The 25,752-nt window shown below is 44.7% G+C and overlaps 1 protein-coding gene across 2 annotated transcripts in view; it reads right to left on the bottom strand.

Moving 5' to 3' along the window:
* LOC145347624 (choline transporter-like protein 3) overlaps positions 1–25,752 on the bottom strand; it is a 105,256-nt gene that overhangs the window by 9,018 nt on the left and 70,486 nt on the right. For both annotated transcript variants that reach the window (XM_080195263.1, XM_080195264.1), the window contains exon 12: positions 22,736–22,819. In XM_080195263.1, coding sequence (XP_080051389.1) covers positions 22,736–22,819 — 84 coding nt within the window. The remainder of the gene's footprint in view (positions 1–22,735; positions 22,820–25,752) is intronic.

Below are 25,752 nucleotides of genomic sequence, written 5' to 3'. Positions count from 1 at the left end.
GTTCATTTTGTCTCACTGGGCTACTTACTAAATACTGGTCCAGTAGACAGCATATTTTGCACTTCCTTTAAAGCAACACCTTAAAAGTATGAATTTGAAATCATTTTCTCTTTCTGACTTTCCCACAAATATGCTTAGTAAGTGCCCTTGCTGCTTTGCTTCTCTAATAATCAACACCATCCATCCCCTTCTGATATTCCCTTGTTTCTTTGCCCCTCAGGTTACCACACAAAGGTCCATTTTAGAGGCATGAAACAAGACCATAAGAATCAACAGATCATTCAAACTGTGTTGGGTGAGAGAGGACCTGATTAAGATTTATCAAATTTTATAAGGGATTGATAAAGTAAATGTTTCTTCCTATGGGGTAATGTAGAACAAGAGGTCACAGGTATGGGGTGAGAGGCAGTAGATTTAAAATTGAAATGAAGAGGGACTACTTCTCACAGAGGGTGCTGACTTTGTGGAACTCGCTGCCCCACAGTGTGGTGGAGTCTGAATCATTAAATGGTTTCAAGAAGGAAATAGATATATTTCTGATTTTAAAAAGAGATATGGGGAACAGGTGGGGAGATGGATTTGAGATCAGAGAGAGATCAGCCATGATCTGATTGCATGGCGGAGCAGGCTCGAAGATGGGCTGAATTTGCCTACTTCTGCTCCTAATTCCTACGTTACGATGTCAACCCTCAAGGTATTCACTTTTTGGAAGGAGTCACTGCAGAATGATCTGCAGTTGGAACCCAGGCTGACTGTAACAGCTCCACACAATGAGGTTAAGTCAAACCTGCAACTGTCTAATTTCCAATACATTTTCTTATACGCTGTCAGCAAAAGGAAAGTTGGTTTCAACATAAAACTACTCTCCTGATTAAACCTAGACTGAATTTTTCACTCACAAATTGATTAACATTAACCCCAATAATATTACAAATTATTTCAGCATCCAAAATAACTGGCTTTGAATCGGACCCAAGATGACAATTTTGAGAAAAGAAGGCAGGGTCAGATGGAAACCAATGTAAAAGTGTGCTTTAAAGAAGTATTATTTGGGATCTTAGTCCTTTGAAACAAGTGAGTTAAATGAAGTCTTTGTTAATCTCAATCATAAACTGTTCCTTTTAGAGTCGCACGATGGTAGGGGAGTGCTGGGGGGTTGGGGGAAAGGCTCACTTGTTGTAAAATCCTACCTGGGAAGGCAATCTGTCATCCTAACCTGGTCTGGCCTACATTTGACTGCAAGACTGTGGTTGACCCTTAACTGCCCTCTAAAATGGCCTAACAAGCTACTCAATTGTATCAAAATCTCTACAGAGTCCAACAGAAATTAAAGCAAATGGACCATTCGGTATTGGCAGAGACACTGGAAATGACAGCGACAAACTCTGCTTTGTTGATCCTGCAAAGTTTTCCTTACTGACATGTGAGAGCTGTCTCACAGATTAGTCAAGCATCAGCCTCACATAGTCATACTCATGGAATCATACCTTATAAATAATGTCCCAGACACCACCATCACCATCCCTGGTCCAACTGGCAGAACAGTCCCAGCAGAGGTGGCAGCACAGTGATACACAGTCAGGAAGGGGATTGCTGTGGAAGTCTTCAAAATAGATTTCGGACCCCATGAAGTCTCATGTCATCAGGTCAAACATGGACGTGGAAACTTCCTGCTAATTACCACGTACTGTCACCCCTCAGTTGATGAATCAGCGCTCCTCCATGTTGAATACCCCTTGTAGAAGTACTGAGGGTGGCAATGCACAGAACGTACTCTGGGTGGGGACTTCAATGTCCTTCACTAAAAGTGGCCCAGTAGCGCCCAATTGTCCCCCTTTCACTCCAGTAGGGTCGGGCTGCTAGCTCCCCAAAAGTAGGGATTGTAAACACGGCTGGAGTGAAACACTCTGGTGGGGTGGGAGAGGCTAGCGGGCCGGGAGAATTCAGTCCCAGGCCCGCTAATTGCATTTAAATGATATGTGAAATATCATTTAAATGCTAGCCCCACCTCCCTGCCAATTTTAGTGCAGAACAGATCGCGCTGGAAATCCAGCGCTGGGAGGCACTAACGGGGCGCGAACCCTAGCATGAGTCCTGCACATTGCCCCCTGTGTGATTCTCCCAGCGTGCTACGCTAAGAAAATTAATGCAGCGGGATGGGGGAATTGCAGCCATTACTGCAGGAATTCCTCAGGGTAATGTCTGGGCCCAGCCATTTTTAGCTGCTTCATCAATGTTTCCATCCAACATAAGGTCAGAAGTGGGGATATTCACTGATGATTTCACAATGCTCAGCACCATTTGCTACTCCTCAGATACTAAAGCCATTCATGTCCAAGTGCAGCAAGATCTGGACAAGATCAAGGCTTGGGCTGACAAGTAGCAAGAAAAACTTGTGCCACACAAGTGCCAGGCAATGTCTATCTCCAACAAAAGAGAATCTAACCATTGTCCTTTGACATTCAATGATATTACCATTGCTGAATTCCCCATTATCAACATCCTGGGAATTACCATTGATCAGAAATTGAACTGGATTAGCCATATAAATACTGTGGCTACCAGAGCGGGTCGGAAGCTGGGAATCCTGCAGTGAGTGACTCCCCTTATCCCCAAATGCTGTCCACTATCTAGAATTCACAAGTCAAGAATGTGATGGAAACACTCCACTTGTCTGGATGTGTGTAGCTCCAACAATACCCAAAAAGCTTAATACCATCCTGGACAAAACAGCCTGATGATTGGCACCTAATCCACAAATATTCACTCCCTCTATCACTGACACATAGTGGCAGCAGTGTGTACTACCTACAAGAAGCACTGCAGAAACTCACCAGGATTTTTTAGAACATAGAACATAGAAAAACTACAGCACAAACAGGCCCTTCGGCCCACAAGTTGCGCTGAACGTGTCTACCTACTAGGCCTACCGATAACCCTCAATCCTACTAAGTCCCATGTACTCATCCAGAAATCTCTTAAAAGACCCTATCGAATCCGCCTTCACCACCACTGCGGCAGCCCATTCCATGCACCCACAACCCTCTGAATGAAAAACTTAACCCTGACATCTCCTCTGTACCTACTCCCCAGCACCCTAAACCTGTGTCCTCTTGTGGCAGCCATTTCAACCCTGGGAAAAAGCCTCTGAGAATCCACCCGATCAATACCATTCAACATCTTATACACCTCTATCAGGTCACCTCTCATCCTTCGTCTCTCCAAGGAGAAAAGACCGAGCTCCCTCAACCCATCCTCATAAGGCATGCCATCCAATCTAGGTTACATCCTTGTAAATCTCCTCTGCACCCTTTCAATGGCTTCCACATCTTTCCTGTAATGAGACAACCAGAACTAAGCACAGTACTCCAAGTGGGGTCTGACCAGGGTCTTATAAAGCTGCAGCATTATCTCCCAACTCCTAAACTCAATTCCTCGATTGATGGAGGTCAGTACACCATACGCCTTCTTAACCACAGCCTCTACCTTTAGGCAGCACCTTCCAAACCCATGACCATTACCATCTAGAAGGACAAGGGCAGCAGACACATGGGAACACCACTACCTGCAAGTTCCCCTCTGAGCCGCTCTTCACCCTGACTGGGAAATAGTTTGCTGTTCCTTCACTGTTCATGGATCAAAATATGGAAACACCCTCCCTATCAGCGCTGTGGCTGTACTGATGCCACATGGACTGCAGCAGTTTAAGAAGGCAGCTCACCACCATCTTCTCACGGGCAACCAAGGATGGGCAATAAATGCTGGTCCAGTCAACTATGCCCACATCCAGTAAATAAATTAAAAAATGAAGTACTGTTAAAAGTAAGATGCTGTATAAATATGCTGTAGCAGTAGAAAAGAATTGGATGGCAAGAGTTTTACGTAAAAGAAGAAGAAATCAGGTTCCCTCTTAGCACTACATCAAATTACACCATTCACCATGAATTTTCTCAACACTGTGTTCCCCAAGATGTACTGGCCATGATCCTGGTATAGTACTGAGACATCACCCAATGTCTGCCCTGGTGCTTATCTGGCTGTGAGGTGCCCATGCATGTTTGGCATTTGTCTGCCATATCCTGCTGAAAACCCAGGTGCCACCCACCATTGGGATTTGGGGAAGGGGTTGAGAGGTGCTCAACCTCCCCTCTACCCACATAGTTTCTCCCACCAAACCCTACTCTCAGTGTCAGGCGACTGATATAAAAGTTTCTGCCTCTGTAAGGGATCACGCGCTAACTTCGCCTGCAAGGGGCTAAATGTAAAAGCTGAGAAATTCGGGCAGGACCCTTTCCCAGATGCACAGTGGAGAGTGGTGGAGGATTATAATGTTACGTTCAATCCACTCTGACGAAAGTGGTCCCCTGCTTCTGAGTGCAAAGGGCTTAGTCTATTTCAAACATAGACACTGCACGTTATTTCCTTTGTCTGTAGATGGCAGACAGTACATGCTGGAAGCTCCTGTCCTGAATTTCTAGGCCCACAAGTGAAGGCTAGAATTCGAGGTATACATTTGGGGTGGCACGGTGGCTCAGGGATTAGCACTGCTGCCTCACAGCGCCAGGGACCCGGGTTCAATTCCCAGCTTGGGTGACTGTCTGTGTGGAGTCTGCATGTTTCCCCCGTATCTGTGTGGGTTTCCTCCTGGTGCTCCAGTTTCCTCTCACAGTCTAAAGATGTGTGGGATAGGTGGATTGGCCATGCTAAATTGCCCCGTGTCAGGGGAACTAGCTAGGGCAAATTCATGGGATTATGGGGATAGGGTCCGGATGGGATTGTGGTCGGTGTAGACTCGATGAGTCAAATGGCCTCCTTCTGCACTTGTGGGGATTCTATGTAAAATTGCAGAAGAAAGAGATGACGGGGGTATCAGCCCGTGAAAGAGGTTGGAAGGGTTTTTGGAGTGTACAGACAAATAAATGTTGTTAGGGGAGATAGGTAGCCATAGGGCAAGATCGTAGAGTGTGCCTTGATCGGAGCGCATTTTGAAGGGTTAGTTCTGCAAACATTGCTTTAGGAAAGTGAAAAGGGCACTGGAGTTGACGGACAGGATTTTGCAGCCATGCTCGCCCCCAAGACAGGAAAATCCTGCCCAAGTCAATGAGCCTTTGCATGGTCCTGTCCTGCCCACTGTGATTCCCGTGGTGGGTGGGAGGGGAAAACTCTGCCCCACGAGTCTGTGGAATTCATTACCGCAGAATGTAGTTGAGGCCAAAATGTTGTATGATTTCAAGAAGGAATGAGATAGAGCTCTTGGGAGCGAAAGGGATCAAGGGATATGAGGGGGGAGGATTAGGATATTGAATGTGATGATCAGCCATGATCAGAATGAATGGCGGAGCAGGCTCAAAGGGCCACAGGGCCTACTCTTGCTTCTGGTTTCTATGTTTCACTATGTTTAACACTTTGTCTTAACTCCCAGCAGATGGTGCATGTCCAGCACACCACAAAACCGTCCACAGACGTAATCCTCCAAGTATGAAGAAAAGATTAATGAGACTTGCAGTGAAGTTACTGAAGAAGGGAGTGAGCCAAATGCTTTACCGTCCAGTATGAGATTGCTCCCCCATCTGTTACTGAAGCGTGTTCGGTCGAATTGTCCTTTAAAAAGGCTGTATCTCAGTTCCCATACTTGGCAACGAATTGTACCCGCTTTACACATGCTTGATGGCAACAACAATCCCAATGGCTATGTCAGTAAGTTGCCTCAGGAAACTCTCGTGTCACTGTCCATCTGCACCACCAGCACTGATCCAGCTCACTGCCTGGAGATCAGCAGCTACATCTTTACCTGTTCTCCAAGAATGCTTCCTAATTACAAACATAGATTTCTGGTGTGGAGTTTGATAGATGTGCTTGCTACAGTAATGAATAACAAGATATTGGCTGCCTTTTCTTAAAAAAAAAATCACTCCATGATCCCTGCCAGGAAAGAATTTGCCCCGAGCACTTCAAATTGGAAGAGGTTTGTGCCAATGAACTCAGCTGTTGTGATCTGTGAAAAGTTTAATGCTTGGGACTAAACTGATACCCAGCGCTCACAGCTTCAAGGCTCCGAGATAATCTCTGTTCTGTGAAAAGCGCTGCTGAATTTTGGTACATTTTTCTCTGACTGGCGTTCCAGGAGTTCAAAATCTGGTGCCTCTGCAATGAGCTAAGTGAAATGCGCAGTGATCCCTGACAGTTATTCAGTCTCTCTTCTGTGTAACTATAAAGAGTGCTGTTGTTCCAGCTATGCTGGACTTGCTCAGATCAAAGCGCTGGGCCCCTTTCTCTTTGACCTTCTTTGCGAGTGTTGACAGAAACTGCATGTTGCAAAGTTATCGCCAGGAAGGTGGAAGGCTGAACCAGACACACTGATCGTAATAACTAGTGTCTAGAAGGTTATCACTACTGCGTAAATGGAAATGAGGAATTTAAGTCAAGCATTTTCCATTCACATTATGAAATAAATTCTAATCATAGAATCCCTACAGTGCAGAAGGAAGCCATAAGGGGGTGGCACGGTAATTAGCACTGCTGCCTCACAGCGCCAGGGACCCGGGTTTGATTCCCAGCCTTGATTCACTAACTGTGTAGAGTTTACACATTCTCCCCGTGTCTGCGTGGGTTTCCTCCAAGTGCTCCGGTTTCCTCCCACAGCCCAAAGATGTGCTGGTTAGATGGATTAGCAATACTAAATTCTCCCTCAGTGTACCCAAACAGGCGCTGGAGTGTGGTGACCAGGGGATTTTCACAGTAACTTCATTGCAAAGTTAATGTAAACCTAAATAATAAATAAACCATTCAGTCGGTGGAACCTGCACCGATTCTCTGACAAGAGTATCTTAGCCAAGCCCTATCCCCATATCTCTACATATTTACCCTGCTAATCTCCCTAATCTACGTATCTTGGATACTAATTTGTCATGGTCAATCCACCTAACCTGCACATCTTTGGAGTGTGGGGGGAAACCCACGCAGACACCAGGGGAACGTGCAAACTCCACACAGACAGGAGCACAGTGTATAAAAGTTAGAAAGTTTTGCAAACCCTTAGATCACCAGTTAGCCTTCAGCTAGACTACTGTATCCAATTCCAGGCACAATCCTATCGGAAGGATCACAAAACTTTGGAGAGGGATTTGAGGAGATTTCTCTTGGGCCACAGTGAATGTCTTCAAGATATAGAGACTGGAGAAGCTGGAATTATGTTTCCTAGAGTACAGAAGGCTACTGGAGAATTTAAAAGATTCAGATTTAATGGGGATTTTGATTAAGTTTAAAGCTTATTTATTAGTGTCTAAAGTAGGCTTACATTAATACTGCATTGAAATTAATGTGAAATTCCCCCAGTCGCCACACTCCGGTGCCAGTTTGGGTACACTGAGGGAGAATTTAGCATGGCCAATGCACCTAACCAATACGTCTTTCAGAGGAAACTGAAGCACCCGGAGGAAACCCCCACAGGCATGGGCCAGGCTGGTGGTGCAGACGCCACACAGACAGTGATCCAAGTAAGGAATTGAACCTGGGTCCTTATCGCTATGAGGCAGCAAGGCTGATCACTGTGCCACCTTGGCTGAAGTAACTAGAGGACTCAGGGTAACAGTAATTAGCAGAAGAACCAGAAGAGTGATAGAACAGAATTCACACAGCAAATGGATAATGGACTGAAAGCACGGTGGAAACAAGTTCAACAGTAATTTTCGAAAGGGAGCTGGATGTAGACTTGAAACAGGAAATAACCAGGGTTATGGAGGGACAGGGCGAATTTCTGTTTTAAACAGTCAGTGAAAATACAAATGGTCGGGTGGCCCAATTCTGCGCCATTAAGTTCTATGATAAACTTCAGTCTGTAAGGAAATTACATTTCAGAGCTAGGAAGTTTCTTGATTTTTTTTCAAAACAGTCACTGTGAAGATTGTTCCACTTTCATATCTCTCCCACCTGGGATATTACTAGTAACCCTCTTTCTACACAAACTGTGATTTACGTAAATTATTATTTGACAGGCTTGGAAATAGATTTATCTAAACAAAGATGTTTTCTCTAAATGGTGAGAGATTGCAGAGCTCCTGAAGTGTAGAGGGACCTGGGTGTCCTAGTGCAAGAATCACAATAGGCTGGACTGCAGGTACAGCAAGTAATTAGGAAAGCTAATGAAATGTTATTGTTTATTGCAAGGGGAATTGATTACAAAAGTAGGGAAGTTATGCTTCAGTTAAAGAGGACATTGGTGAGACCACTTCTGGAACATTATGGACAGTATTGGGTGCCTTATGTAAGGAAAGAGGTAAATGTGTTAGAAGCAGATCAGAGAAGATTTACGAGACTAATACTAGGACTGGGTGGGTTGTCTTATGAGGAAAGGTTGGAGAGGTTAGTTTTATATACTTAGAAATGTAAGAGGCGACTTAATCGAAACCTTTAAGATCCTGAAGATTATTGACAGACCAGATGTGAAAAGGATGTTTTCTCTTGTGTCAGAGAATCTCGAACTAGAAGTCGTTGTTTAAAAATAAGAACTCATTTAAGGCTGAGATGACAATTTATTTTCTCTCAGAAGGTGGTGAGTCCCTGGAACTTGCTCCTCAAAAGGCAGCAGAAGTAGAGACTTTGATATTTTTTCAAAGTAGAGCTTGATAGATTCTTGATTAACAAGGGGGTGAAAGATTATTGGGGGTAGGCAGAAATGGGGGGGGGGTCAAAGTTACAAGCAGATCAGCCATGATCTTATTGAATGGTGCAGCAGGCTCGAGGGGCCAAGTGGCCTACTAATGCTTCTGATTTACATGCATGTACTTACGTTCGCAGAAGTGTCCAATAGACACAGACACTGGCCTCAAACTGGCACCAGGGGAGCGTGATGCTCAATCAGTGGATTTAAGTTTACTGCTGACTTGCAATCGCACTAAACTCTACTGAAGAAAAAGATAAATTGAAGGCTTTGGAAAAAAGAGAGAAAATTGAAATACGACATGGCGGGGGTGGGGGGCGCTAAGGGAGGAAGGTTAAAGTTCCAGGGCTTTAGTGTAAAAAGTCTCCTCCTGATCCCCTATAACAAGTACACAGGAATGAAGAATCGTCTGAACTGTCCAATGAACTGCGCTACATAAAAACTGGACAGTAGCAACACGCTAAACTAGAGCGGGAGGGCTCTGCCCTCAGCGCTTCTGTTTGAACAAAAACAGCTTGCTGAATTATTAAACTGAGCCATCCATTGCGGAGACGTGTGATGACTTTTTTTTTCGAATGGTTCCATTGCTCTCCTCCCCATCTCGCTCCCAAAAGAATGGCTTTGTTTACAACCTAAATCAGCCTAAAGGAAAGTGCGGCCCTGTAAGGGATAGTGACAGAAGGAGCTAACATCCTCGGTATTGTACAAAAAGTCTGGAGCGATCACTTCGTTAGACATTCACTTCGCAAAAGTACGGATGTTTATGGAAATATAGATGTCTGGCCAGCCTCCAGTAATGACAATGGCAGGAGATCAGCCAGTCAGAGTCATGAGAACAGCACTCTGGGCCCCTGTCCAGTTTCTGCTCTTTTTCCATGGACTGCTGGCTGTGAATAATCAGTGCTTTGTGAAACAGCTGAACCCAGCGGTAGAATGGGAGATGCCCTGCAACGCACTCAGGCCACCGATAGATGGTTGTCATGGCAACAGCTGATCTCCCCTTCACAAGCTTCAAGTGTTCTTTCTAGAATTGGATACCTAGGAATGGCCAACACTGAAAACAGAGGAGAGTAGCAGTGTCCACACCGTCATTACACAAAAAAAAATCCCAAGAGACCAGCGCCTCCCCCTCCCCCGAAGGAACTACAGTCCTACAAAAGTTTGTGTCTGCGTTGAAGATTCTTGCAAAGTTTAAGTTTAAAGGTAGCAGAAGCAGTTTAAAGTTTTTTTTTTAGAAGTTTATTTATTAGTGTCACAAGTAGGCTTACATGAACACTGCGATGGAGTTACTTTGAAAGTCCCCTAGTCACCATACTCTGGTGCCTGTTTGGGTACACTGAGGAAGAATTTAGCACGGCCAATTCACCTAACCAGCATGTCTTTCGGAGTATGGGAGGAAACTGCAGAACCTGGAGGAAGTCCATGCAAGCACTCTGATTTGATTTATTGTCACATGTATTGGTATACAGTGAGAAGTATTGTTTCCTGCGCGCTATACTGACACAGGGAGAGCGTGCAGACTCCATACAGGCAGTGACCCAAGCCAGGAATCGAACTCACGTACGTCCCTGGTGCTGTGAGGCAGCAGTGCAACCACCGTGCCAATCTTAATACTTCCGAAGCCATCGCCCTTCAGTAACCTTATTGCATCTTTTGGCTTCAGCCGTCCCAGTAACATGGACAATCTCGCAGCTATTACCATGCAGTTTGATGCATTCACCCCTCTTGCCCCTTGTCTAAAAACACAACTGCCATCGCAGCAATGTGAACCACACTGTTCAACTGACTGGAAAATAACACATGGATAGGTGATTACAGACAAAAAGGTCAGCAAAGAGAAGCATTAAAAACTGGTTGTAAAATGAATGTGCTTTCTGTTTAAGAAATTAAGGGAATTTAGATAATGAGGCTAATCCTGATTAGTTTAAAACACAAGAAAAAGTAATGCATTTAAACAAGGAGCATATGGAAAGGCTGGTGTTAAAATTAAAATTCACACGGAAAAAGGACATCCCTAAAAGAAATCAAAAAAATTAAGGAAATACAGTTTTACTTCCAGAATTTTTTTAAAAATTGCCTTTAAGAGCAGAAAAACAAATAGATTAACCATGAAAAATGAGGTACCTGATTTTATTCTTCAAATTTAAAGCAGTTGTACATCTTTTGTTATTCAAATGATTTCTCTTTCCCCTGACCTTTTCTGACTCAATGAGAAACCTTTGACTTTGGCCATTCAGGCTGGTTTCCCCAAGCCATGAATAGCAAAGTTGGATAAATAGATTGGCTTTATACACCACACAACTAACAGATAAAATCACCACAGTTAAGTTTATTTATTGAAGTCACAAGTAGGCTTCCATTAACACTGCAATGAAATTACTGTGAAACTCCCCTGGTCACCACACTCCGGTGCCTGTTCGGGTACACTGAGGGAGAATTTAGCATGGCCAATGCACTCAGCACGTTTTTCGGATGTGGGAGGAAACCGAGTACCCAGAGGAAACCCACGCAGACATGGGGAGAACGTGTAAACTGCACACAGACAGTGACCCAAGCCGGGAATTGAACCTGCTGGTGCTGTGAGGCAGCAGTGCTAACCACTGCACCGCTGTGCCATTCCCTGGCCTGGAAGTCTGATCAATGGCACAGATTTCAATATAAAAGAAGCATCCAGTGCTACAATGTAAGCACGTATTTTCTGGAGAAAGACATGGGCAAAGACTGACTCAAGGATGGGCTGGTTTGCGACCATTTAAATGGATAATTTCGTGCTCAATAGGAGCCATTTGAAAGATCTGCCTCAGGCACATGCGAGTCATGTTGGAAGAAACTGCAGTTAGTTTCCTCTCTCCCTTTTTTAGATGACCCTTGAGAGCTGTGAAACAAACCCCCAAAGTTTCCTAGAAAGTGAAAATCAACTGCATGCATGCTACAATATCATAAGAACATAAGAAATAGGAGCAGGAGTAGGCCATCTGGCCCTTCGAGCCTGCCCCACCATTCAATAAGATCATGGCTGATCTGTCGTGGCTCAGTTCCACATTCCCGCCCTCTCCCCATAACCCTTAATCCCCTTGCCTATCAAAAACCTATCAACCCACGTCTTAAAAATATTTAGCGAGGTAGCCTCCACCACTTCAACGGGCAGAGAATTCCAGAGATTCACCACCCTTTGAGTGAAGAAGTTCCTCCTCAACTCCGTTCTAAACCGCCCCCCCTTTATCTTGAGGCTGTGCCCTCTAGTCCTACTGTCCTTTCTGAGCGGGAAGAGCCTCTCCACCTCTATCCTATCCATCCCATTCAACATCTTATACGTCTCAATGAGATCTCCCCTCATTCTTCTAAACTCTAATGAGTACAAGCCTAGTTTATTCAGCCTCTCCTCATAGTTCAACCCCCTCAACTCCGGTATCAGCCTAGTAAACCTCCTCTGCACTCCCTCCAAGGCCAAAATCAATACCTAAAAAGTTTTCATAGAATCATAGAATCCCTACAGTGCAAAAAGAGGCCATTTGGCCCATCAAATCTGCATCAACAACAATCCCACCCAGGCCCTATTCCCAAACCCCACATATTTACCCTGCTAATCCCCTGACACTAAGGGGCAATTTAGCATGGCCAATCAACCTAACCCATGCATCTTTGGACGTTTTATCAGTACATAAAACAATAAAAACTGGTGGCTAAAGAAGCAAACTTTTTTAAACCAAGCAAGCACAATAGAGTAACACATGGGACAGTTCCACGTGTGACAGTTTACAGCATGGAAACAGACTCTTTGGCCCAACCTGCCCATGCTGCCCCTTTTTTTAAAGCCCCTAAGCTAGTCTCAATTGCCCACGTCTGGCCCATATCCCTCAATACCCATCCTACCCATGTAACTGTCGAAACACTTTTAAGAAGACAAAATTATACCCGCCTCTACTACTACCTCTGGCAGCTTATTCCAGATGCTCATCACCCTCTGTGTGAAAAAAATTGCCCTCTGGACCCACTTGTATCTCCCCTCTCACCTTAAATCTATGCCCTCTAGTTTTACACTCCTCTACCTTTGGGAAAAGCTGTTAACTATCTAGCTGATCTATGCCCCTCATTATTTTACAGACCTCTATAAGATCACCCCTCAGCCTCCTATGCTTCAGGGAAAAATGTCTCAGTCTATTCAGTCTCTCCTTATAACTCAAACCATCAGGTCGCAGTAGCATCCTAGTACTTTTTTTTGCACTCTTTCTAGTTTAATAATATCCTTTCTATAATAGGGTGACCAGGACTGTACATAGTATTCCATGTGTGGCCTTACCAATATCCTGTACAACTTCAACAAGATGTCCCAACTCCTGTATTTAATGATCTGACCAATGAAACTAAGCATGCTGAATGCTTTCTTCACCACCCTGTCCACCTGTGACCACTTTCACTTTGTACCCCTAGATCTCTTTGTTCTATAACTCTCCTCAATGCCCTACCATTAACTGAGTAGATTCTGCCCTGGCTCAATTTACCAAAACGCATCACTTTGCGTTTATCTAAATTAAACTCCATCTGCCATTCGTCAGCCCACTGGTCCAATTGATCTAGATCCTGTTGCAATCCGAGATAAATTCTTCACTGTCCATTACGCCACTAATCTTGGAGTTATCTGCAAACTTACAAACCATGCCACCTATATTCGCATCCAAATCATTAATATAAATAACAAGTAACAGTGGACCCAGCATCGATTCCTGAGGCACACCGCTGGTCACAGGCCTCCAGTTTGAAAAACAACCCTCTACAGCCATCCTCTGGCTTCTGTCATCAAGCCAACTTTGTATCCATTTTGATATCTCACCCTGGGTCCAGTGAGATTTAACCTTATGCAACAACCTACCATGTCGTACCTTGTCAAAGGCCATGCTAAAGTCCATGTAGACAACATCAACTGTACTGATGCCATTTACCTTCCCTTCAAGAAACTCAATCAAATTTGTGAGACATGATTTTCCACTCACGAGACCATGTTGACTGTCTCTAGTCAGTCCTTGTGTCTCTAAATGCCTGTAGATCCTGTCTCTCAAAATACCTTCCAACAATTTACCTACCACACATGTGAGGCTGACTGGCCTGTAGTTCCCAGGCTTTTCCCTGCAGCCCTTTTTAAACAAAAGCACAACATTTACCACCCTCCAATCTTCAGGCACCTCACCTGTGACTATCCATGATTCAAATATTTCTGCTAGGGGATCTTCAATTTCCTTCCGAGCCTCCCACAACATCCTAGGATACACTTCATCAGGTCCCGGAGATTTATCTACCTTGATGCGCTTTAAAACTTCCAGCTCCTCCTTCTCTGTTATTTGAACACTCCTCAAGACATCACTATTTCTTTCCCCAAGTTCCCTCACATTCATGCTTTTCTCAACAGTAAATACTGATGAGAAATATTCATTTAGGATCTCACCCATCTCTTGTGGATCTGCACATAGATAACCTTGTTGATCCTTAAGAGGCCCTACTCTCTCCCTCGTTACTCTTTTGCCCTTTTTGTATTTGCAGAAGCTCTTTGGATTCTCCTTTGCCTTATCTGCCAAAACAATCTTGTGTCCACTTTTTGCCCTCCTGATATCTCTCTTAACTCTACACCTACACCCTCTTCAAGGGATCCACTTGATCCCAGCTGCTTATGCAAGTCATGTGCCTTCTTCTTCTTGACCAGGGCCTCAATATCCTGAGTCATCCAGGGTTCCCTACTTCTACCAACCTTGCCCTTCACTTTGAAAGGAACGTTCTTACCCTGAAACCTGGTTAACAGACTTTTGAAAGCCTCCCACTTACGAGGCATCCTTTTGCCAAAGACACCCAAAGACTCCCCCAATTAACTGTTGAAAGTTCCTGCCTGACACGATCAAAATTGGCTTTGCCCCAATTTAGAATTTTAACTTTTGGGCCAGACCTATCATTCTCCGTAGCTATCTTAAAACTAATTGAATTATGGTCACTGCTCCCAAAGTGATCCCTCACTAACACCTCTGTCACCTGCCCTTCCTTAATTCCCAAGAGGGGAAGTCAAACTTGATGTCTAGTTGGGCCATCCACATACAGAATGAGAAATTCCTCCTGTATACACTCAACAAATTTCTCTCCATCCAACCCTCTAATGCTATGGCTGTCCCAGTCAATGTTGGGAAAGTTAAAATCTCTGACTATTACCACCCTATTTTTCTTGGAGCTATCTGTAACCTCCTTACATATTTGCTTCTCAATTTCCCATTGAGTATTTGGAGGCCTATAGTACAACCCTATCAAAGTAATCTCTCCCTTTTTATTTCTCAGTTCTACCCACATAGACTCAGTGGGCGAACCGTCACATATTTCCTCTCTCAGTACTGCTGTGATGTTTTCCTTAATCAAAAGTGCAACTCCCCCTCCTCTGTTACCTCCTGTTCTATCTTCCCTATAGCAGCTGCACCCCAGAACATTGCGCTGCCAGTCCTGTCCCTCCCTTAGCCATGTTTCAGTAAGTCTTACAATAACTCAGTCCCACGTGTCCATGTCCTGCGTTCATTTGTCTTGCCTATCAGGCCTCTTGCATTGAAATAAATGCAGTTTAATCTGCTCAGTACAGACTCGATCAACCAATTGGCCTCCTTCTGTACTGTAGGGATTGCAAGATTCTATGAATTTATCAAGACCTCCACAACAAGAGGTCATAGTTTTAGGATTAGAAGTAACAGATTTAAAACAGGGATGTAGAAAAAAAACTTCAAAGGATTGTCAACCTTTGGAATTCACTGCTCCTAAGTGTTCTAGATGGTGGGATTTTGAGTAAATTTAAGGAAGATTTTTAATTAGTAAGGGTTTGAAGGGCTATAGCGAATGAGCAAGTAAGTGGAGTTGAGGCCAAGATGAGATCCGCCATGATCATATTAAATGGCGGAGCAGGCTTGAGAGGCTGAATTGTCTTCTGCTGCTCCTAGTTCTTATGGAGAGCTGTTTGACGAAGCAGTCAGGTTAAAGTGATTAGCTGGTCTGGCCTTCTCCAGCCCCAAGGCAAGGTGGCCAACTCCGAGCTGCACTTTTGAATGGCCCTACATGCCACTCAGTTCAAGGGCAATTGGGGACTTACATTTATTACGACACAATTTACAAGTTATGATAAAACAAAAGCAAAATGTAAAGGCTATTTTATCCCACTGATTAGTTGGGTGGCACAGTGGTTAGCACTGCTGTCTCACAGCACCAGGGATCCGGGTTCGATTCCCGCTTGGGTCACTGTCTGTGTGGAGTCTGCATGTTCTCCCCGTGTCTGTGTGGGTTTCCTCCGGTTTCCATTCACAGTCTGAAAGACGTGCTGGTTAGGTGCATTGACCATGCTAAATTCTCCCTCGGTATATCTGAACAGGTGCCGGAGTGTGGCGACTTGAAGATTTTGACAGTAACTTCATTGCAGTGTTAATGTAAGCCTACTTGTGACACTAATAAATTAACTTTAAACTTCCAACTCACTTAGAGGATCGCAGTTCTGTTTCCACAACAATCTTGTATTCTTAGAATGTTATTTTGAAAGTTTTACTGGCTAGCGCAGTGTGACTAATTGCTTATTTGTTACATTCAAACTCATGTCCAACGTTCTGGGAGAGGAGCCCATTTAGATGATTGAGCTCAAAGGAGACTGGCACTGCAAGAAACTTTTTAAAATTCTTCCATGGGTTATCGGTACCATTAGCAAGGCCAGGATTTGTTGCCCATCCCCAATTGCCCTTGAACTGAGTGGCATGCTGGACCATTTCAGAGGGCAGCTAAGAGTTGGCCTCCTTGCCATGGGGTCAGAGTAGGCCAGATAAGGTAATGATGGCAGATTTCCTTCCGTAAAGGGGATTACTGAACCAGATGATGCTTTTCTCTTACACCCAGTTTTACAACAATCAATGGTAATTTCATAGTTACCATTATTGAAGAGTGACATTTTTCTTATAATTTAGGTTGATACCCTGAATTCAAATTCCACCAGCTGCTGTTGTGGGATTTGAACCCATCTCCTCAGAGCATTAGTCTGGATTACTAGTCTAGTGACAATTCCACTGGGCCACCATGTTCCCATAACGATGACAAGATAATCACATGACACCTTCCGTAATGGTCTCTTCTACCACAGAGGTATTTTGGGATTGGTAATCTTTGGTCTAATCTTTGGAATTGTCAATGGGGTACCAGCAGAGCAGGATTGTGTGGGGAGGTCAGCTGTTGCAGTTCCAATTAAAACAGAAAAGAGCTGAAAATAAAATATCACCAGCCTGAACTCCTGATGGTCTCCATTTCACTGGAAGCCCCTAATGCTGCTGGTCTACATAATACCAACCAGCTCCAACTCCCACTGGCAATGACTCATAGAATCCTTACAGTACAGAAGGAGGCCCTTCGGCCCACTGAGTCTGTATCAACCACAATCTTACCCAAGCCCTATTCCTCCAACCCCACGCATTTACTCAGCTAATCCCTCTGACACTACGGTCAATTTAGCATGGCCAATCCACCTAATCCACACATGTTTGGAGTGTGGGAGAAAACTGGAGTACCCAGAGGAAACCCATGCAGACAAGGGGAGAATGTGCAAACCCCACACAGACAGTGAACCAAGGCTGGAATTGAACCTGGGACCCTGGCGCTGTGAGGCAGCAATGCTAACCACTGTGCCACCATGCCACCCTAAAACTACTATGCCACTGCCTCCTTCTCCTTTATTACATCAAATCAAGCAAGTTTGCCACAAGAGGATATTCAGCCCCTCTAGGCTATGCTGGGTCTCTGTAGCACAATCCAGTCAATCCCATTCTCTCCACTCTATCCCCGTACACCAGCAAGATTATTTCCTTCAAATGCCCGTCAGTGGTGTTAGCACTGCTGCCTCACAGCTCCAGGGACCTGGCTTCTATTCCAGTTTTGGGTGATTGTCTGTGGGGAGTCTGCACATTCTCCCTGTGTCTGCGTGCGTTTCCTTAAGGTGCTCCGGTTTCCTCCCACAGCCCAAAGATGTGCAGATCAGATGGATTGGCCATGCTAAATTACCCCTTAGTGTCCAAAAATGTGTAGGTTAGCTGGGCGGGTTTGGGTGCGGGGAGTAAGTGCAGACTTGATGGGCCAAATGACCTCTTTCTGAATTATAGGTATTCCATGATTCTAATTTCCTTTGAAATCATTGAACATGTCCACTTCCACTGCTCTTCTAGGCAACAATTTCCAAATCATTGCTACACACTTCTTAAAAGAGCTCATCTTTGCATTCCCCTGTATAGATTCCAATATTTTATTGGTTCCTTAAACCAGTGCTTTTCAAGCTTCTGTTCCCGTGACCTACTGTTACCAAATGGCCATCCCTTGTGACCCACACCATGCTCACTTACTACTTAATGTGAGCCTGTTTGGTCCTCACCGCACAGCATGCTGGCACAATGGTTAGCACTGCTGCCTCACAGTGCCAGGGGCCCGGATTCGATTCCAGCCTCGGATCACTGAGTGTGTGGAGTTTGCATATTCTCCCCATGTCTGCCTGGGTTTCCTCCGAGTGCTCCAGTTTCCTCCCACAGTCTGAAAGACGTGCTGGTTAGGTACATTAGCCATGCAAAATTCTCCCTCAGTGTACCCGAATAGGTGCTGGAGTGTGGTGACTAGGGGATTTTCACAGTAACTTCATTGCAGTGTTAATGCAAGTCTACTTGTGACACTAATAAATAACTTTAAAATAGGTTTGCTAGTGTCACACAGGAGGATAAAAACTAGTTTGGCAGTGGGGTGGGAATCAAAGCAAAGGTGAATTACCTGAAGGGGAACTAGGGAATTGGGCCAGTAAGACTCAAGAAAGAGCAAGCAGGGTGTGATTACTAATCAAAGAGAGTCTGGTGGACTGAAGTGTATTTGTTTCAATGCGAGAAGTCTAACAGATAAGGCAGATGAACTTAGACCTTGAATTAGTTCTACGAACTATGATGTTGTTGCTATTACAGACTTGATTAAGGGAAGGACAGGATTGGTAGCTTAACGTTCCAGGATACAGACGTTTTAGGCAGGATAGAGGAGGATGTAAAAGGGGTGGGGGAATTCCACTACTGGTTGAGGAGAATATCATAGCTGCGCTGCGGAAGAATACCTCAGAGAGCTCATACAGTGAGGCAATATGGGTAGAGCTCAGGAAGAGGAAGGGAGGAGTCACAATGTTGGAGGTTTACTATTGGCCACCCTTCAGCCAGCAGGAGGTAGGGAAACAGATATGTAGGCAGATTTTGGCAAGCTGTAAAAATAGCAAAGTTATTTTGTTGGGAGATTTTAACTCCCCCTATATTGACTTGGACTCACTTTGTGCTCGGGGCATCGGGGGCAGAGTTCGTAAGGAGCATTCAGGAGGGCTTCTTGGAACAGTATGTAGATTGTCCAACTAGGGAAGGGGCCATACTGGGCCTGGTATTGAGGAATGAGCTCGGCCAGGTGATCAATGTTTCTGTAGGGGAGCAGTTCGGGAACATAGAGTCATAGAGATTCACAGCATGGAAACAGGCCTTTCCGGAGAGATGGCAGATGGTATTTAATCTGGACAAATGTGAGGTAATGCATTTTGGAAGATCTAATACAGATAGAAAATATACAGTAAGTGGCAGAACCCTTAAGAGTATTGATAGGCAGAGGGACCTGGGTGTGCAAGTACACAGGTCACTGAAAGTGGCAATGCAGGTGGAGAAGGTAGTCAAGAAGGCATACAGCATGCTTGCCTTCGTCAGCCGGGGCATTGAGTTTAAAAATTGGCGAGTCATGTTGCAGCTTTATAGAACGTTAGTTAAGCCGCACTTGAAATATAATGTTCAATTCTGGTCGCCACACTACCAGAAAGGATGTGGAGGCTTTGGCGAGGATACAGAAAAGATTTACCTGGTATGGTAAAAGATTTACCTTGTACCTGGTATGGAGGCCATTAGCTATGCAGAGAGGTTGGAGAAGCTTGGTTTGTTCTCACTGCAATGATGAAGTTGGGGGGGTGACCTGATAGAAGCCTACAAGATTATGAGGGACATGGACAGAGTGGATAGTCAGAACCATTTTCCCATGGTGGAAGAGTCAATTACTAGGGGGCAGAAGTTTAAGGTGTGAGGGGCAAGGTTTAAAGGAGATGTATGAGGCAAATTTTTTACACAGAGTGTGGTGAGTGCCTGGAACTTGCTGCCGGGAGAGGTAGTGGAAGCAGATACGATCGTGACATTTAATGGGTATCTGGTCAAATTCATGAAGGGATGGGAATAGAGGGATATGGTTCCCGGAAGGGTAGGGGGTTTTAGTTCAGTCGGGCAGCATGGTCGGTGCAGGCTTGGAGGGCCGAAGGGCCTGTTCCTGTGCTGTAATTTTCTTTGTTCTTTGCTCTTAAAACACAGGATGAGAGGGCAACACACACATCAGGTATAGATTTCAGCCTTTGTGCTGTCTTCACCTTTTTGAGAATGGAAAATCCCAACTCACACAAGTAGGTAAAGGGCAATAGCAACAAGATGCTTGTTTTACTCAGCACTGGGTGCTCCTGGGAGATGCTAAGCCAAAATGATGACAACCTCATGGACTTGTGGAGTGGGACTTTACATCCTTGCTCATCCCAAAACGGTAAAATCCCGCCTGAGGTCAACAGACCTTTCCATGGTCCGCCCCTCGCCTGCTCCGATTCCTGTGGTGGGCGGGACGGTGAAATTCAGCCCTAGGTGTGATTTTAATGTGCTGTCACAGGTCAGTGGCAGCCAAAGAGTCTTCTCATTTGGAGTCAGCTGTAAGTTAATGACTGATACCGAGCTCTCAAACTCAGAGATTTTTCATTCTACCCTTCCGTTTCAAAATGTCAAACTTCTCCACTGGAAAGTAGTGACTAAAACTGTTGCTCAGTGCAGCCAGATGTGGCTGAATAAGGCTTGTCAGTCTATTGACATTCCTTTACTAATACTGTGTTCTTTGATGTGCTGTAGCAGTGCGGGGAACATGTAGTAGATGAGGCTTTTTGGTTGCACTTGCCAATCAGCTTTTGGAAAGTGTCTATTTGTTCCCCAGTATTTTCCTGCTAATAACTCATGTGGGCTTTACACCCTGATTTGCACTGGCACAATTGACAAAACTACACTGAAGAAACCACCGTTATATTGCTTTGTTCCTGATTTTAGGTTTTACTTCGCAAGTTGTTCACCGCATGCTCTGGTGCTCTGTTCATAGCTGAGATTAGCTCTGCTCTATTCTGTTGTGGACACAGTGGAGCAGGTAGTGCTCTCTCTGACAAGTTCAGATACAGAATCCTGGCCAGTAGGCTAACTGGCTATTGGCATCTCTGGTCCTCTCTTCCAAATACCAAAACGATCTATTTTAATGATCGGCTTACTAGAAAGGGAAAGAAAACTGGCGCCAACTGCACGTCCCTATAGGATGGTTGGCACCAAGTGCAGGTACAGGGTGTACTGTCCTGTTCATTGTTGCCGCACGGTGGCATAGTGGTTAGCACTGCTGCCTCACAGCGCCAAGGACCTGGGTTCGATTCCCAGCTTGGGTCATTATCTGTGTGGACTTTGCACGTTCTCCTCTGTGTGTGTTTCCTCCGGGTGCTCTGGCTTCCTCCCAGAATCTGAAAGACGTGCTGGTTAGGTGCATTGTCCGTGCTAAATTCTCCCTCAGTGTACCCAAACAGGCGCCAGAGTGTGGTGACTAGGGGATTTTCACAGTAACTTCACTGCAGTGTTAATATAAGCCTACTTGTGACTAATAAATAAACGTTACTTTGTTGCAGCAAGAATCCACCCAGAGAGACAAATGGAAGAAAAGGTGAGGCGGTCCTTTGTGATCATTTTTGGTGACCCATTTTTCACACCCAGCACGTGAAACGACCCTCACTTTGGAAAACGCTGCCCTCATCCTTGTGGCAGGACAAGAGGAAGGCAAAGAAGGAAGTACACTGACAGTTTAAGAAGCAGAGCTGGGATAAAGATTTGAGAGCAACACCAAGATGTTGACTGTTATTAAAGACCATGGAAGTTGGAGAGCCATGATCAACAACATTGTAAAACATGGTGCCTGAAGAAGAAGAAACCCTTGTATCATCAGCCTATGGGAACTGATTTCTTTTCTCTGCTATCCTTAACTTGTACACTTCTATCAAATCTCTCCTCAGCTTCCTTTGCTCCAAGGAGAACAACACCAGCTTCTCCAACCTAATTTTGTAGCTAACATTCCTACATTTCTAACATCCCGTATCCATTTTCTCTATGGAGTATGCTTTGTCCGTATTGTGTGCAAGAAATAATACTTTTCACTGTATGCTAATACATGTGACAATAATAAATCAAATCAAATCAAAAAAATCCCTTCAGCCACTCTGGTAAACCTCCCCTGTGCACCCTCTCAAGGGACCTCACATCCTTCCTGAAATGTGGTGACTAGAACCCAACCCAGGGGTGGCACAGTGGTTAGCACTGCTGCCTCACAGCAGCAGGGACCTGGGTTCGGTTCCCAGCTTGGGTCACTTTGTGTGGAATCTGCACGCACTCCCCGAGTCTGCACAGGTTTCTTCTGGGTGCTCCAGTTTTGTCCCACACTCCAAAGGTGTGCGGGCTGGGTGGACTGGCCATGCTAAATTGCTCCTTAGTATTAGGCGATTAGAAGGGTAAAAATGTGATATAATGGGGATAGGGCATGGGTGAGATTGTGGTCAGTGTAGACTCGATGGGCCCAATGGCCTCCCCCTGCAATGCAGGGATTCTATAATCCAATGCTCCAGTTGTGGCCTAATCAGAGCTTTATAAAAAGTTCAGCATTGATTCCCTACTTTTGGGAAGGCAGATGATGGGATCGCTGCTATTTCAGATTTACTGCCGGCCTTTGAGCCTTTCTGATTTTACAGTCTCTATTAAAATCGGATTACAAATCTCCGAATGACATTCAGACTTTTTAAAAAAGTGTCTCTCTCATGACCACACATCAATATTCTCAGATCTGGCCATCTTCACACATTGAGTGTTGCTGCAGCCAAGTGAAAAGCCTTTACACCCCCGCTCATTGTACAATACCCATTGCTAGCTCTTACAGGAATACCTGATTTAAAAATCGCAGCCACTTCTCCAGACAGCAGAGACAGCACGTACAGCACTTAACCAGACATCTGGCACAGGAACTTTCCTAAAAGAGAGCAAAGCAGTCCATCAAATCCAATCGTTCTGTCAAATCCAGCACATTTGCAGCCCAAACGTTAATCCCTCCTCATTATTCTTTCAAACCTTTCTTTAATGTTTGCGACGGCAATACACCCAGACCCCCTTTATTTTAAATTGAAAAATTAAAGAGATGAAGCCAAGTACACAATTCAGGAAAGTACCAGCGTTAAAAATATTACAAGAGAAAATGAATGATTGCAGTGTTAGAATCTGCCAAGGACTCTAGAGATACCAGGACAGAGATCCAGAAGTACTAAACGCAGACAGCAATCTCACAGGGAAAGTGGTCAAACAAAAAGTCACGGTGGTAACAGTGGAATGGTACGGTGGCACAGAGGTTAGCACTGCTGCCTCACAGCTCCAGGGACCCGGGTTCAATTCCTGGCTTGGGTCACTGCCTGTGTGGAATCTGTATGTTCTCCCGGGTTTCCGCTGGGTGCTCCGGTTTCCTCCCACAATCCGAAAGACGTGCTGGTTAAGTCCCGAACAGGCACCGGAATGTGGCGGCTAGGGGATTTTCACAGTAAATTCATTGCAGTGTTAACGTAAGCCTAATAAATACACTTGACACTAATAAATAAACTTAAAAAATGAAATGGATTCTGCCAGAGCTCAGATGATTGCTTGGTCTCAGCTTCCACTAGTTTGGAAGATATCACATAAAAACAAGTGAGTCTTAATAGATACAAGGAAGTAGCAGACCGGTTATAACAGATAGCCAAAGTAGCCCAGGGGAAGGGTTAGTTCGGTTCAGGCACCTCGAGGATAATGTGAAGGTAAAGGAAGACAGCCTCACATTTCTAAAGAACCTTTAACGGCCACAGGATGTCTCAAAGTGCTTTACAGCCAATTAAGTACTTTTGAAGTGTGGTTATTGCTGAAACATAGCAGCCAATTTGTGCACAGCAAGCTCCCACAAACAGCAAGGCGATAATGACCAGGTTATCTATTCTTTTTGGGACACTGATTGCAGGATAAATATTGGTCAAGTCACAGCAGATAAGCCCCCCCACCCCCGACTTTTTTCAAATATTTCCGTGGGGTCCTTTGCATCCACCCCAGTGGGAAGACAGGCCCTGGGTTTGACTCCCTTCTGCTTCTGACAGTGTAGCTCTCCATCAGTAATGCGGTGAAGCACTAGCCTTTGTGCTCAGACCCTGGAGCGGGACTTGAATCTTGTGACTGCAAGTCGAGAATGTTGCCAACTGAACTTTCAGAAAGAGGATAGAATCCGAGAATCCTGTACTGCAGAAGAAGGCCATTCAGCCCATCAAGTCTGCACTGACCATAGTCCCACCCGGGCCCTATCCCCATAACCCCATGCATTTACCCTAGCTAATCCCCTGACGCTAAAGGGCAATTTAGCTTGGCCAATCAACCTAACCCACACATTCCTGGACTGTGGGAGGAAACCGGAGCACCCGGAGGAAACCCAAGCAGACACAGCGAGAGCATGCACACTATGTACAGACAATGTCCCAAACCAGGAATCGAACCCAGGTCCCTAGCGCTGTGTGGCAACAGTACTAACCACTGTGCCACCATGCCGCCATCTGGTCATTAAAATCAATTGTAACGATGAAACAGAATGAAACAATAGAGGGAGGTTCTCCATCATAAACAAATGGCTTGTATTTACATGGTGCCTCTCACACCAAAAGATTCTCAAAGTCATTGAAGTGCTTTTGAAGGGTAGTAACATTAAAATTACAGATGTATGAGAAAAGAGAGCCAAAAAGATATGTTATTCTTTTCGAGGGATTAAAAACTGCAACACATGAAAAGAGAGGCTTAATGGAAAAGGTACAAAAATGTTTTCTATCAGGAAAAAGATACAAAAGTCTGAGGTCACGTACCAACCAACTCAAGATCAGCTTCTCTACCTCCTAGCTATGTCTGTAACACTGCATTCTGCACTCTCTCCTTCCCTTCTCTATGAATAGATGCTTTGTCTGTATAGTGTGCAAGAAACGATACTTTTCACTGTAAACTAACACGAGTGAGAATAATAAATCAAATCAAATCAATGCACCACTGAGTGCAGGTGAACTCCCTCCCTCCCTAAAGGCATTGTGGGACTGCAGTGATTCAAGAAGGCAGCTCACCACCACCTTCTCAAGGACAACTAGGGATGGGTAATAAATGCTGGCCAACCAGTGGAGCCCATGTCCCATGAGTGAATAAAAAAAGGAAGAGAATTGAAATGATTGAACTGAGATGTGCTTCAAATCTGAAGAACAAAATATCTCCAGTGGCAATCAGACAATCATCAATTAATAATAAACAATTTTATTGCACAAGTAGGCGGTCAGAAGCGTGAGTAGTATCTGGACCTGGGAGGAGAACCAGTGAATTCCACAGGCAGCCACCGTTGGCTGACTTATAAAAGGATGGATTCAAGGGAAGCAGTTTGACGGCCTCTGGGACCATTGTGTGAGGCTCAGAGAGCGCAGCCCTTGTGATGAGCAGGTCTTGGTAGACACTGTAAAGTCACTCCATGAATAGCACGTTCATATGCACCCTCCACAGCTTAATCCTTGCGATCCTTGTGTAAGGAATGAGACAATGAGGGGTGGGGACTGCACAGAACATCACAACTGCTGCAGTGAAAGATGACTGACCCGAGGATTAAGACATATCAAAGTCTTTTTAAGTCTTCATTAGTCACAAGTAAGGTTTACATCAACACTGCAATGAAGTAATATTTTATTTTACCAAAGTATGTTTCTGCTAAATTTTCAACCTTTGTTTTCGAAGGAAGAAGCCACAACAACGGACAGAAGGATTGAAAAAACAAAATGGAGGCATGTCTGTAACTGAACACTGCAGCTCTAAATTCAGTGTCTATCAAAATGGATAAGCGCACTGTAAGTAGAGGAATATTGCTACAATTGTATA

This window comes from Carcharhinus amblyrhynchos, chromosome 9 (assembly GCF_965287045.1).
Source record: "Carcharhinus amblyrhynchos chromosome 9, sCarAmb.v2.hapA, whole genome shotgun sequence".
NCBI classification, from domain to species: domain Eukaryota; kingdom Metazoa; phylum Chordata; class Chondrichthyes; order Carcharhiniformes; family Carcharhinidae; genus Carcharhinus; species Carcharhinus amblyrhynchos.
The sequence above is the reverse complement of the archived record's forward strand: the minus strand, read 5'-3'. Positions and strand labels throughout refer to the sequence as shown.